This window comes from Podarcis vaucheri (assembly GCF_965113315.1).
Source record: "Podarcis vaucheri genome assembly, chromosome: 9".
Lineage (NCBI taxonomy): Eukaryota > Metazoa > Chordata > Lepidosauria > Squamata > Lacertidae > Podarcis > Podarcis vaucheri.
In genome coordinates, this window is record NC_138767.1 from 5,412,883 (window position 1) to 5,427,474 (window position 14,592).

Here is a 14,592-nt window from a genome sequence, read left to right on the forward strand (position 1 = left end):
CAAAATAGTGTTACCTAGTTCTCTGCAGGAGGAGATGACAACATACATACACAGAATGATGACCAAGCAAACGCAATACGATAAAAAAATAAACAGGGCAAACATGGAGCATTGAATGGCGCTTCCCCTTTCTTCCCACTGCAACCCCCTTGTTCTACCCCCACCCCAGCCCAAAAAAAATCTGCTCTAGAGAGCTCCCCATGGAGATGTTGAGGGGTAAGCAGAAGCCACAGGGGAAATGGAAAGGAAGGGAACATCCCATGGCACAAGTACAATGCTTTTCTGCTCATGCACAGATGTCCTTTGATACAACCCAGGGTTGAAACTGACCGTATAATTGGAATTATTAAAAGGGGACAGGTGGAAGAAGGAAATGTGTCCATTAGTCTTATGTAAGATGTTGCCTCTTTGGTTCTTTACGAATGATAGGTTAAGAGTCACTGTCAAAGCAATACTCACCTAGGTTGTATTCCTGCACGTTGCTGATGTACCCATAAAGAGGGCAGTGCCCAAAGATGACCAGCATCACAACCGAGCCGTCATCCCGCGTGACAATGTGGGCTGAGTGGCCAACGACAGCGTATTGCTCCTTGGTCTTTGGGATCACGTGAACCCATGACTGGTTTGCAATATGAAACACCCAGAGCTCACTGGTCACGTTTCCAGATTCATCTATCTTGCCTCCATACATGTAGATTTTATTCTGGGGGGTAAAGGTTTATTTCACATTAGAATTCATTGCTAAACAAAAAATGACCCAACAAGAAAACAAACTCATAAGCACGTCAAACAGCTCTCCTTGAAAAGAAAGAACTTGAATTTGCACACACCTGCATATAACAGAATGAATGTTCTAATACCATCATTTCCGCCATTCACCAGCACACGTGAAAAGCTACCAACAATCTGATCAGAGCCCCCCTGAACTTGAAGCATGGGAAGACCCAATAAAAAATTTATAATTCGGCAGAATATTTGGATTATTTGATATGTATATGTATAATTTGGAATATTTAATGTGATTTGATTGGATTGTTAAAATGGAAAACTTAATAAACATGATTTTTTTAAAAAAAGAAAAGCTTCCAACAATCTAATAAATGACCCAGCATCCACCCAGCTTTAGCCTCAAACCCACCTTTCACCAGTTAATAACATTTAGCAGAAAATGTTCCAAACTGTGAAGAAACGAAATAATCTCAGACATTCTTCTGCATATTAGAATTTCACCTAATGGCATGAAAAACGATCCCGTTCCTCCCATATTCTGTCCCTAAGTGTGGAAGTCTCAAATGCCAGGGTGGTGGGGGGTGAAGGGGATGTGTGGAAAGCAGACAAGAGAAAAGAAAATCATATGGGAGAATAACATCCCTCCCTGGCCCCAATGGGCTAACAACTGAGGCACCGCAAATCACATGGCAAGCTTATGACAGACCCAGGGAATCTGTTCCTCAACCCCACAGCTTTAGCATACAAGGCCACTATGCAAGATCAGGAGGCCTGGAGGGAGGTGTCATTCGGATGCGGGCGACACTCAGCTCAGTTCTCCTGTCCTCTGAGTTAGGTGAGGCTGTGCGAGTGCTGAACTGGTGCCTGGATTCAGAAATGGGTTGGCTGCAGGCCAAGAAACTGAGGCTCAGTTATGACAACGCAGGCACGGCAGATAAGTAGCTCCTGTGTCCAAGAATTAGCTGCACAATCTGTTCTATATGAGATTGCACACCCCCTGGTATGCCGTCTGGGGGCAACTCCTGGCTCCAGCATTGTCACAGAAGGCCTTAGCAGCACAGAGTGCTGCCCATTACTTTCAGCTGTTTTGCCAGCTGTGGCTGTTCCTGGACAGCAATCGTCTTGCCACCGTGACCCGTTGTCTGGTAACCTCCCAACTGGATCACTGCAGTGCGTTCTACATGGGGTTGCCCTCCAAGACAGCGCAGACGCTTCCAATTCATACAGGATGTGGCTGCCAGAATTTTAATTGGCACAGCCAGATGGACTCACATTACACTGACTCTAAAGGACTTACATGGCGGCCGGATCGCTTCCAAGGCAATTTGTCTTTAAAACTCTCCAATACCTGAAGGGCTACCCATATCCTAAGATCTTCAGATGAGCTTCTGTGCACCTCTGCCAGGTGAGATTTGTTGTATATCAACAAGGAAGAGAGAGCCCTTTAGAATGCCCTCCCTACAAGCGCATGGCTGGCGCAAGCATTCTAATCATTTCAGCACGAGGTAAAGCCTTATTTGCACAGAAGTTTCAAAGGTGCTTAGTCTAGGTTGGCCGTATTTTGTTTCTAGTTGCCTTTTAAGTATCAAATGATGAATACTCAATTTTTTGGCACGTTTAGTTTTGTTTATGCTTAATGTGCATCACCCTGATTTCCTTAAGGAGGAAGGACAGTGTGAAGATTAATAATCACTGTTTGTTTAAGTCCTTCTCTCAATTTCCAGTCCAAGCTCAGTAACTGCAGCATCATCCTTCCACCGATGGAACACCCCCATTTTTATATAGTGTGCCACATGAATTGCCTTCCATGCCAAGCTGTCTTAAACTGGGCTCCTCAGGAAATTCTTCCATTCTATGACTGGCTCCCATTGCACTTCTTGAAGCAGAAATAAATTTGAGGCTCGTTTTCCATCTTTTGCTGAATATACTGCATTTATCCCATTTCGTACTGGAATTAATCCATGAATCGTCATGGACAGAGCACTGGATTTGGGGTGGAGATACCTGGATTCAAATCACTGCTTCACTACGAAACCCTTAAGAACTTAAGAGCAAGGGGTTCTGCATCAGACCAAAGTCGCCTCTAGTCCAGCATCTCGCTTCTCACGTTGGTCGCCATCCAGCTGCCTTTGTGCCCTGCTTCAGAGGACACAGCCTCTTCTCATGGTTGCTCCCCATGAAAGCTTACGCACTGGTGCAACGCCTCTGAACATGGGTGCTGAATGTAGACAACAGAACTAATGCCCGTTCATAGGCCTCTCCTCCATGTGGATTTTTAAAATACCCTATTAGAACCATCCACTCTAGTGGGAATTATCACATCTTATCTTTTGGCAGGAAGTCACTTTCGTGACATTGCTCAAGCCTCTCCTCCTCAGCCTAACCTGAATAGAGGAAGGAGCAGCTGCATCATCTGGTCGGAGGAAAGGTGGATGCAAATGCAATAAATAAAGACACCATATCAAAGCTCTTTAGTCTGCTCTCATCTCGCTGTTTCTTAAAGGTAAAGGTAAAGGGACCCCTGACCATTAGGTCCAGTCGTGACCGACTCTGGGGTTACGGCGCTCATCTCGCTTTATTGGCTGAGGGAGCCGGCGTACAGCTTCCGGGTCATGTGGCCAGCATGACTAAGCCACTTCTGGCGAAGCAAAGCAGCGCATGGAAACGCTGTTTACCTTCCCGCCAGAGTGGTACCTATTTATCTACTTGCACTGGCGTGCTTTCGAACTGCTAGGTTGGCAGGAGCAGGGACCGAGCAACAGGAGCTCACCCAGTCGCAGGGATTCGAACCGCCAACCTGATCAGCAAGCCCTAGGCTCTGTGGTTTAACCTACAGCACCACCTGCGTCCCTTCACTGTTTCTTAAGAGTCACCAAAGAGCTGCTTCAGCATACGTGATCCCCAGAGAACAGACTAAGCCCAAAGATGAGCCCTTCGCTGATCTGCGTCATGTCCCACCAACACTATCAAAAGAATGTACAACTTGGGAGGTTGCCAAAACAGACGTGGAATACTGAATGCTTCTCCTCCGTGTTTCTACTGGGAGAAGAGTTCGCCGAAAGCAGGCCCAGAATTTCAAACCAGATTGGAAACACAGCCTCAATAGTTCTAATAATAGTCCAATCGATTTTATTGTTTGCAGCCAATGGCCATTACAATACGATGTGAACACAAATTGCAGCCTCAATAACTCCAGCAAAGTCACCTACTTCGTGTATGTCCAGGGAATGCCCGTATCTGATCACAACTGCATTCACGCTGCTGTTCAGGGGCAGCCATTCTCCGGAAAGAAGATTATACCTGCATAATGAAAAAGGTAAAATACACTGATGCACTCCCGAGCACAAAGCTGCTATTTATACTTCTCATACTGCACATGGGACAAGAATAGGGCAAACACAGTAAAAATGCTAAAAGGGGTGTTTAATGATCAAACTAGCACACGGATAAAACAAAAACCGATTTGACTCCAGTGCTTCTGCTGGCAATATGAGCAGCTGTATTTGTTATGGTTCTTTGATAGAGAAAACAGACCCTCAAAATGAATTCAAGCAGGACAGGAAAGAAGCAGCAGAAACAAGAGGAATGCTTTTATTCATTTTTGTTCAGCGCCATCTCCAAATATTCTCCCTGAAGATCAGTAAGGACCTTCTTCATGAAACTTTTTTACCCTGGAGTTCGGTGGCTGTAAGCCAGCTCCAGACACAATTCTGTGAATTGCCACCTATTTGGGTTGCCTTTGTTGACCTCAGCAGTATTATAGCCAATACAGAGAGACAGTGAAAGGCATATACACGATTCAGAGGCTCCCATGGCACCCTTTACCCGTAGCTTGGGAGATGCTTCTTCTGCAAGCAGGTGCCAGGCTTCAAAGGTTGCACCAAAATGTCTCAACAATTACATGCAAAGCTGGCCATGCAAGTCTCCCCCATGGAACTGGCATCCTATCAGGGAGAAGAATTGGGACCACAGAAGACATCTATGCAACTAGCAGCACTCACATGGCTGCATCATTCGAGAACAGCTTTGTCTTAGTCCTCGTTACTGATGGCTGAGTCTTCCCCATGGTCCCTTCCTAAGCAGTTACAGGTGCCAGGCAGCCCCCTGTTAACTTCTTAGGAAGGGTCCATGGGGAGGACTCAGCCATCAATAACAATGGTGAGAGGACAAAGCTGAGCTGCTTGGTCAGTGAAGCTCTGGGAGCTCTGGCTGCGGCATCTGCTGCCAAGGTGACCTCCTTACACAAGGTAACCTGAAAACAAGAGTACCTGTCTACAACATCCACCTGAAAACAAGAGGACCTGTCCACCTTCACTAAAGCAAAAAAAGAGGCAGCAATCATGACCACCACAGAAACTCACTGTCACACAGGGTGTTCAGCTGCGACTGAAGAAGCACCAGGTATCACATAAATCACAGGGGAAACAGAGATGAAACAAAACACAGGAAATGACAGAGAATGAAGGTAGACAAGGGGCAGAAAGCCTAGCTTTGCATTTTGCGGAGAGAGCCCATAAAGAAAGTTCCTAATGACACATCATCTTCTGCCACCGAGAAGGAGCTTTGCTGGGGGAGAAGGAAGGAAGGAGCCGGGCCCTTCTGAGCATAGGCCCTTTTCACAAAACCTTTCCACCTAGCTCTAGGTTTCGAACCTTGCTCTGCACAGCCACAGAGCCCACGTGCAAGGCTGCAGAGAGATCACCATCTTTTAAGGAAGGGAGAGCACAAGGCAAGAAACAGCTTAGCTCTATACACCCAGTACATTTCTGAGCACAATTCAAAGTGTTGGTGCTGACCTTTAAAGCCCTAAATGGCCTCAGTCCTGTACACCTGAAGGAGCATCTCCACCCCCATCGTTCAGCCCGGACACTGAGGTCCAGCGCCGAGGGCCTTCTGGCGGTTCCCTCACTGCGAGAAGCGAGGTTACAGGGGAACCAGGCAGAGGGCTTTCTCGATAGTGGTGCCTGCCCTGTGGAACGTCCTCCCATCAGATGTCAAGGACATAAGCAGCTATCCTATTTTTAAAAGGCATCTGAAGGCAGCCCTGTTTAGGGAAGTTTTTAATATTTAATGCTGTATTGTTTTTAACACTCGATTGGGAGCCGCCCAGAGTGGCTGGGGAAACTCAGCCAGATGGGCAGGGTATAAATAATAAATTATTATTATTATTATTATTATTATTATTATTATTATTATTTATTATTATACTTCAGAAGAGCAGAGAGAGAGCAAGGCCAGCACTGTACTGCAGTCAAACGGTTGGCTGTTACTCATCCCAACATCTTGGTTCCCTCTAAATTTAGCACAGGTCAACACAAAGAGCAAAATGAAACCCCTCACTACCATTTCCCATAAAACGTTTTGAAGTTTGTTTGTACTCACGCCAAAACCATTTGAGCATCCGTGTGGTTGAACATGTAACCACCAACTACCCACATGACATCATCTTGGACCACGGCTTTATGAGATGCTCTAGGAAGTTTGGGGATGTAGAATTCCTCCTGAGTCCAGAACGATTGGTTTGCTGGGACAGGTACTGAGCAGTCTGTACCTAGGAGAAGCAAAACCAAATGTGTCAAGAACAGTATTACATACTTTCCATCACTTAAGAGCTACATTTATATTGACAGACATTTACAGCTAATAAGCTCTAAAAAGGAGGAGGAAGAAAAGGGGACCTGAATAAAGAAAAGGAGCTTTGAGAGGTACGGATAAGAAGGGACTAGGGGGAGGAAGTATAGGAGCAGCAGAAGAATGGAAGAAATAATAGAAATTTCCACCCTAGGAGCAGAACAAGAGTTGCCAAGGAACTTGGGGATGCAAGATGAGTGAATCTAAATAGATAGCTAACGGGACAGGTGTTAGCAGCTATCTGAGTATGTAAAAAAGGTAAAGGGACCCCTGACCATTAGGTCTGGTCGTGACCGACTCTGGGGTTGTGTGCTCATCTCGCTCTATAGGTCAAGGGAGCCAGCATTTGTCCGCAGACAGCTTCCAGGTCATGTTGCCAGCATGACTAAGCCACTTCTGGTGAACCAGAGCAGCGCACAGAAACGCCGTTTACCTTCCCGCCAGAGCGGTCCCTATTTATCTACTTGCACTTTGACGTGCTCTCACGCTGCTAGGTTGGCAGGAATCTGAGTATGTAGCTAAATATAAAAAGGTAAAGGATGCCTGGATGGTTAAGTCCAGTCAAAGGCAACTATGGGGTTGTGGTGCTCATTTTGCTTTTGGGCCAAGGGAGCCGGCATTTGTCCACAGACAGTTTTCCGGGTCATGTGGCCAGCATGAGTAAACCGCTTCTGGTGCAACAGAACACCATGACAGAAACCAGAGCGCACGGAAATGCTGTTTACCTTCCCGCCACAGTGGTACCTATTAATCTATGTGCACTGGCATGCTTTCGAACTGCTAGGTTAGCAGGAGCTGGGACAGAGCAACGGGATCTCACATCAAACTGGAAACAAAAAATGCCAACACCACTCAAATCCTTGCTAAGCATTTCAAACTCTAATACTCGTATCACAAAAGGGCATTTGCCACCTACCTTGCCAGCCCGAGTTGCAAACACATCCTTGGGTACCATTCACGTTGCACAGCCCTCTCTCTGGGGAGCCACAGTCGTCTGGGCAGAACGGAATGTCACAGGCTTCTCCTTTCCAATGTTCTGAACACTCACATTCAACCACTTTGCTGCTGTTGGTGACCCTGCACTCCCCTCTGCCAGAGCAGTTATGAGGGCACACATCAAAGCTGCGGACGGAGAATCAGGAAAAGGTCATATCAAAGATTGGTTGTCATAGCACCGGGAAATGGGAGACTGGCAACAGCAAACGACCAAGACTCATGCCAAATATGATCAGGAAGCTAGCAGTTTTACTGCTCCCTTGGGAGGAACGTCCAGATCGAAACCCAGTATGTCATAGTAATTTGGGGGGGGGGGAGAGAAAAAGAAAAGAATGCAATACAATTTTGCCCTTTAATCAACCAAATTATGCTCGGAGAAGGGTGGTGAAAGGGCAGAACTCTTCCAGACTTCCAAAACATGTTTCTGGAGACTTAGTGCACAGAATCAGAAAGTTTTCAGCCTTTGGCGTTAATGATCTGAGTGTAAGCGTTTGATAGGCAGAACCTAGAAAAAAGTAGCCAGACAAGGAGCAGCTGCAGAGCTACAAAATAGGTAACATGGCTGTGCCCAGGTGAGGGAAGGTGAAATATTCAAAAGAGTTAACAGTATGATTGTGGATTACACTGGGGAACAAAAAAATTGTTGCATTCACACCCGCAGCCACATACATAACAAAAGGCATCAGGCTTGTTTACACATTTTTGCCTACTTGAAGAAGCCATGGTCTAATCTGAAAAATACAAGTATTTAGGTTACAAAACTACAAAAATAAAGAAAAATTAAGTTTGCAAAACAATAATGACCATGTGGTTAGGACAGATCAATGTGTCAGTATTCACTTATCCCCAGTGTAAATATGACATATCAGCAAAAGTTGGAAATTGAAAGATAACTATAGCATGTACAGTGGTACCTCGAGTTAAGGACTTAATTCGTTCTGGAGGCCCATTCTTAACCTGAAACTGTTCTTAACCTAAAGAACCACTTTAGCTAATGGGGCCTCCTGCTGCCGCCGCGCCGCTGTAGCACAATTTCTGTTCTCATCCTGAAGCAAAGTTCTTAACCTGAAGAACTATTTCTGGGTTAGTGGAGTCTGTAACCTGAAGCGTATGTAAACCTGAAGCATACATAACCTGAGGTACCAATGTACATGAAAATCGATTTCAGATTTGAAATCAGCATTGAAAGGACATATAAGAACACTTGAAAAATCTCATGCAACAGAAAATGGGGGAAAAAATGTTCCCCAGTGATTATTACTCATTAAATTTATTAGTGTCTTTTTTGCCAATTTTTGATGTGTTTTATTTATTGTTTATGACTACTTCTGTCGTTATGGAAATCTGTTCATGTTGTAAGCCACCTTGAACATGGTTTTAATTATGGAAAGGCGGCATACAAGTAAATGATGGTGAGATCATGTGGTCCTCATCTGTTAGGAGGCTGGCTTAAGTTCTCCAGTCTAGGAGATCTGGATCAGTAACAACTTGTACGTCAAATCACTTGCTTCAGCTCTGCTGAGTCAGGGCAGCTGGGGTATGCATGGGGTATTTTTTAAACAAGGAACTACAAAAGGGTCATAGAATCATAGAATCATAGAATCATAGAGTTAGAAGAGACCACAAGGGCCATCGAGTCCAACCCCCTGCCAAGCAGGAAACACCATCAGAGCACTCCTGACATATGGTTGTCAAGCCTCTGCTTAAAGACCTCCAAAGTAGGAGACTCCACCACACTCCTTGGCAGCAAATTCCACTGTCAAACAGCTCTTACTGTCAGGAAGTTCTTCCTAATGTTTAGGTGGAATCTTCTTTCTTGTAGTTTGGATCCATTGCTCCGTGTCCGCTTCTCTGGAGCAGCAGAAAACAACCTTTCTCCCTCCTCTATGTGACATCCTTTTATATATTTGAACATGGCTATCATATCACCCCTTAACCTCCTCTTCTCCAGGCTAAACATGCCCAGCTCCCTTAGCCATTCCTCATAAGGCATCGTTTCCAGGCCTTTGACCATTTTGGTTGCCCTCCTCTGGACACGTTCCAGTTTGTCAGTGTCCTTCTTGAACTGTGGTGCCCAGTTCACTGCATTCAGTTCACTGCAGGGCACATGCCTTATTCGTGGAATTTCCAAGGTTCAGTCCCCAGTAAATCCAGTTAAGAACCATCAGGTTCCAAGTAATGGGTAGGGGGAAGTCGCTCCAGTTAGAGAAGACGCTACTGGCCTGGACTGGCAAATCATCTGACCTGGTATAAATCAGCTTCTTCTGTCCTTCAAGGTTTTGTACAGTGAAATACCAACTGATGCCACAAGATGGTGCTACAGTTTCTAGAATTTCAAGTTCTGGAAAATGTTTGTTGCTACATCCCAGATTGCCATTAGTTCCATTGGTGTGTTTTCGATCCCAGTTCAGTGTAAAGAATTAGAGATCACAAATTGGGAATTTGAAAGATCCAAGTATAAGTAATAAAATTAACCTTTTTTTTTAGAGCAGGGCATGATATATTCTGCATTTGCCAGTAGAATAGGGGAGGAAACTGCTATCAATATACCAGACACACAGTATAAAAACATAGGTATGGTTAGCTATTTATGCTCCCAGCAAGTCCAAAATAATCACCTGCCCAAACCTAACAGGGCAGAAACCACGTTATCGGTGTGTTTTCTTCAAATACCGTATTTTTTGCTCTATAAGACTCATTTTTTTCCCTCCTAAAAAGTAAGGGGAAATGTGTGTGCATCTTATGGAGTGAATGCAGGCTGCGCAGCTATCCCAGAATCCAGAACAGCAAGAGGGATTGCTGCTTTCACTGCGCAGCGATCCCTCTTGCTGTTCTGGCTTCTGAGATTCAGAATATTTTTTTTCTTGTTTTCCTCCTCCAAAAACTAGGTGCGCCTTGTGGTCTGGTGCGTCTTACAGAGCGAAAAATACGGTAAATGAAGTGCTGATTCAAGATGCAAGCTAAATCCACAAGGAGATATTGCTTCAAAACCAATTGTAAACGCTAGCAGGGAGAAACTGACAAGTGAATTTAAAGCAGTACTTCAAAGGCTTTCCTTCTGGCACTCCTTGCATACCTGCATCCGCAACTTACTTGTAGGTGATGTTAAATCCTGTCAAGTTATACGCCGCATCGCTGAAGAAATGGAGGAGAGCATAACCAGAAGTGGCTACAACTTCTGGGACCGTCTCGTTGCTCTCCCTCTCGGGAACGATCAGGCCACTGTACAGGGAGAGACAAGACGCAGCTACATTAGGAGAGGGTTTCAGGAGCTAGAATAGGCAAAGATGCAACATCAAAGACATAGCTTTAGATGGAAGACTCCACACAGTCCTATCAGTAGAAAAGTTGGCCAACAAAGTAATATATGGAGACAAAAGCATAACATCTGACCATCAAACAGTTTACAAATATCATCAATATCAAAGAGTAGCACAATTTTTACAACCTGCAGCACAAGCCAAACTGTGATGACTCCGAGTTAAGTCCTACTGGATTCAATGGGGCTCACTGCCCAGTGAGTGGGGTTACTAAAATGAAACTCTCATTCACCTGAGACAATATCCGAATCATTTAATCTGGATAATGCATCTGGTTTTAATTATGAAGGCACACATTAAAAAAAACCTCCCATCATCATCTTTAGATGGGCAAATATGCAACCATGCACATTTAAAATCAAATCAAATGGATGGGAGCAAGATCTATGGGGGCACTTGAAAGAGCAACTAACAGGGATCAGTTATCTATCTTGTCTATTTAAACTCTGTCTTTCTCAAAAATCAGAAAGAGGTCAAAGCGATCAAAATCAAACATTTTCAAACACCATTTATCTTCCTTTTGTACTTTTCGAGAATGGAAAGGTTCCAACTACATATTAAATGCTCCAAATCACAGCAGGCAAAACACACAAGAATTCAACACACACATATATGGAAGGGAGGGAGTTTTCCTGTTGCATGTGCTCGTCAGATGAAGGGCAGTATATAAATTTAATAAATAAAATAAAATAAAAATATTTCTCTCGGAGATAGCATGCCACCTAAGCATTGCCACGAAGTCGAAATGAATCGACCCCAAAAGGGAATGAAAGAGGACACACATTTGTATGTGCTACGGTAATTTGTATGTGTAGAAATAATTTCTATAATTTGAATGGAAATACATCTCTCCAGGTGCTGGCTGTTGGTGGGCACTTCGCTGTGCCTTCCAATGGTTCTTCACTCTTCAACCAGCCTGGGACCACACAGTCCTTCAGATAAAGAGCTCTTGGCCTTGTGCTTCTCAAACAATGCAAAAGGGTACTCATCTAATTAAGGTAGGGGATGCTAGCTAGCTGAGAACTACAAACACACAAAATGAGAGATCAGAGCTCTTTTTATTTCATTTTTAGCCCACCCTCCATCAAGCAGGTGATGCCAGGGTGGGGTACCTCAAATATAGAAACTAAGAATGCAACAATTCCAATGAAAACAGTAAAGTAATATAAAAACCAGCCAATGATACGTCTCGCTCACATTCGATAAAGCACCGGATTCTGGAATTACGTTAGTCCAAGTGCAACCTCTTGCTTGCTCGTGACTGCCACGCACTTCCAGCTTACATCTGCACTGATTCACACAACTGTGGTGATCACAATGATGTTCTCACTGATCAAAGCAAAGCCTGATCACACCCATAGTTCTGGGGCATGTGCAGACTTCCAGAAGAACCGACCTCCTCAGTGAACGGAGGTCCTTTCAGGCACAGAAAAGGTGCATGTCCCATCATATGCAAATGGTGCGTGCCTCATAATATGCAAATGGTATAGCTATGGTGCTGGAGGAGACTCTTGAGAGTCCCATGGACTGCAAGAAGATCAAACCTCTCCGTTCTTAAGGAAATCAGCCCTGAGTGCTCACTGGAAGGACAGATCCTGAAGCTGAGGCTCCAAGACTTTGGCTACCTCATGAGAAGACTCCCTGGAAAAGACCCTGATGTTGGGAAAGGTGGAGGGCACAAGGAGAAGGGGACGACAGAGGACAAGATGGTTGGATAGTGTTCTCGAAGCTACCAGCATGAGTCTGACCAAACTGCGGGAGGCAATGGAAGACAGGAGTGCCTGGCGTGCTCTGGTCCAGGGGGTCACAAAGAGTCGGACACGACTAAACGACTAAACAACAACAATAGCTAAGGTGGGCTGTGCATGGGGTGCAAGAGTCAGCACCCCACATCACGAACCTGAGAAAGCCTGTCCAATCTCGTCTACCACTTTCATGCAATTTGAATGCTTTTTTTTTCCTGGTTAGAAATCCTTTGGCTAGACACCTTGGTATATGCAAGGTTCCAACAAACAAGACCTTCTCTAGAGAAAAATTACTGCCACTCGACTTTTGCACATTAAAGCATTAAGAGAAATAATTTCACACTTGATGCATCCTCGTAGGCTCAGGTGCCTAAAGATTAATTATATATTTGCAGCCCTCTTATGCCTGTCACTCTAAAGTCAATGTTTCATCATAGCTTAATGTCAAGTGAACCCAATTGTTCAACCAAGGGTCAGCTAGGAACAACAAGTGCTTTGTTTTCCCATCACAGTGGAGAACTATTAAAACATCTTCAGGCCGTTGAAGTAGTTGTTCATAGACAAACCCATTGTAATAGCAGAGTTAACCAGTAGAATGCCAGGACTTTATTCTTCTGGAAGGAACCTGTTTGCCTGCCAGCCAAGATTCCAGAATGGGAAAATTACTTGACTACCCAGGATTTGCTATTTAAGGCACCAGAAGATGCAGGTATCTACGGAGCAAAAGCCCAATGAGGTTGCTTTAGGCAGCTGTCAGGTTCCAGCTGCCATTTGAAGGTGTAAGCAACACTGGCAGTCAAGGGAGAGAAAAGGAGACTTAGACAGAGCTAAGCATGTCAGTCTTGATTCTTGCTCCAATGATGGTTTCGTGTGATGCAACTCAATGACAGTAGATCCATCAGGCAGGGTGGGACTTTTAATGAAGTTGGAGCTTACAAGATGTCAAGGCAGTCACTTGCCCAACTGTGTTTGTCATCAGTATCTACAACAGCACCTGGAAGCTTTAGGCCATATGAAGACATCATCGAAAGAGTCAAGCTGCAGCCAGCATTATATTACCTAGGGATCAGAATCCACTTTGTAGAAGCCAGCAGCAAATCAGATAGACAAGTGATGGGGAAGTTCATTATTCTTAGGCACCTGGGGGAATATCAAAGCTTGCCTACTTGCAAGAAGAAACGCTTATATGTTTGTCAACAGCATGAGCTGAAGACGCCAAACACAGAAACATCTGCTTAACCTTGCTCTAAATTAAGTTCACTTAAGCCAATTCTGGATTGCCAAACTGGCAAGTGTCAAAATAAACAAGTTCATCTCAAGATAAAACAGAAGGTAAAAGACTATTTCTATGTATAAAACAGTGTTTATCCGGAGGCAGTGATTTCTCGTTTATGCCATTTCGAAACACTTTAAGCTTCCTGAAACCCCATTAATAAGCTCACTTCAGCTTTACAGGTGAAAATGCAATTCAAAGCAAGTATCTGCAAGATCTTTGCTAACGACTGGGGTGGGAGAGATCTATATTATTTTCCCAGATGAACCACGGCCTCACTATATGACATCTGGGCAAAGAAGAAGAAACGGAACTACTGTCAAGTTCTCAGTCTTGACCCCTTCCTAAAGCACCAGAGTAAAAGCAACATGGAACCCAAGCAAATCTCCTGTTGAAATACTGAAGTGTCAAGGCACCTGATGGGCAAGGAAAAGGGTTTTCAAGGCAGCCAAATCATGCATACCCATCACATTTGGTTGGAATCAGCCAAAGCTCCAATGTGAGTCGAAAGGAAAACTAGTGGAGCGGCAGCACAGCACAGTGAGGACTGCTGTGCAAAGGCTTTTCCTGTGTTCACCACATGCACAGATATGCAAAGGGGTAGAAACTCAAGTAATGTGGGGACTACAAACAAAAAATATACCACATAGTACTTTCCCTGCGTTTCCTGATCCTAGGACAGAAAAAAAGAACCGCAGACTTTCAAGACAAAACATGAAGAATCACATCAAACAAATACGACAAACCAATTAGTTTCACACTGTTCTCTGGGGCTTACCTAAAAGCAGCCAGTAATGGAGCATAAATCGAATCCCCATCATATACATACAAGTGGTCCCAGCTGCATTCCGTCGCAAAATGATTAAAACGGAGCCTAAGGATCGAGTTCGGCCTGTGG

At 44.5% G+C, this 14,592-nt stretch overlaps 1 protein-coding gene across 1 annotated transcript in view; it reads right to left on the reverse strand.

Annotated features, from left to right (window-relative positions):
- Positions 1-14,592, reverse strand: part of ATRN (attractin) — a 167,603-nt gene that overhangs the window by 97,708 nt on the left and 55,303 nt on the right. The window contains 6 exon segments of the mRNA XM_082236278.1: positions 460-703; positions 3,939-4,029; positions 6,112-6,280; positions 7,277-7,482; positions 10,450-10,578; positions 14,473-14,586. Of these exon segments, the coding sequence (XP_082092404.1) occupies positions 460-703; positions 3,939-4,029; positions 6,112-6,280; positions 7,277-7,482; positions 10,450-10,578; positions 14,473-14,586 (953 nt within the window).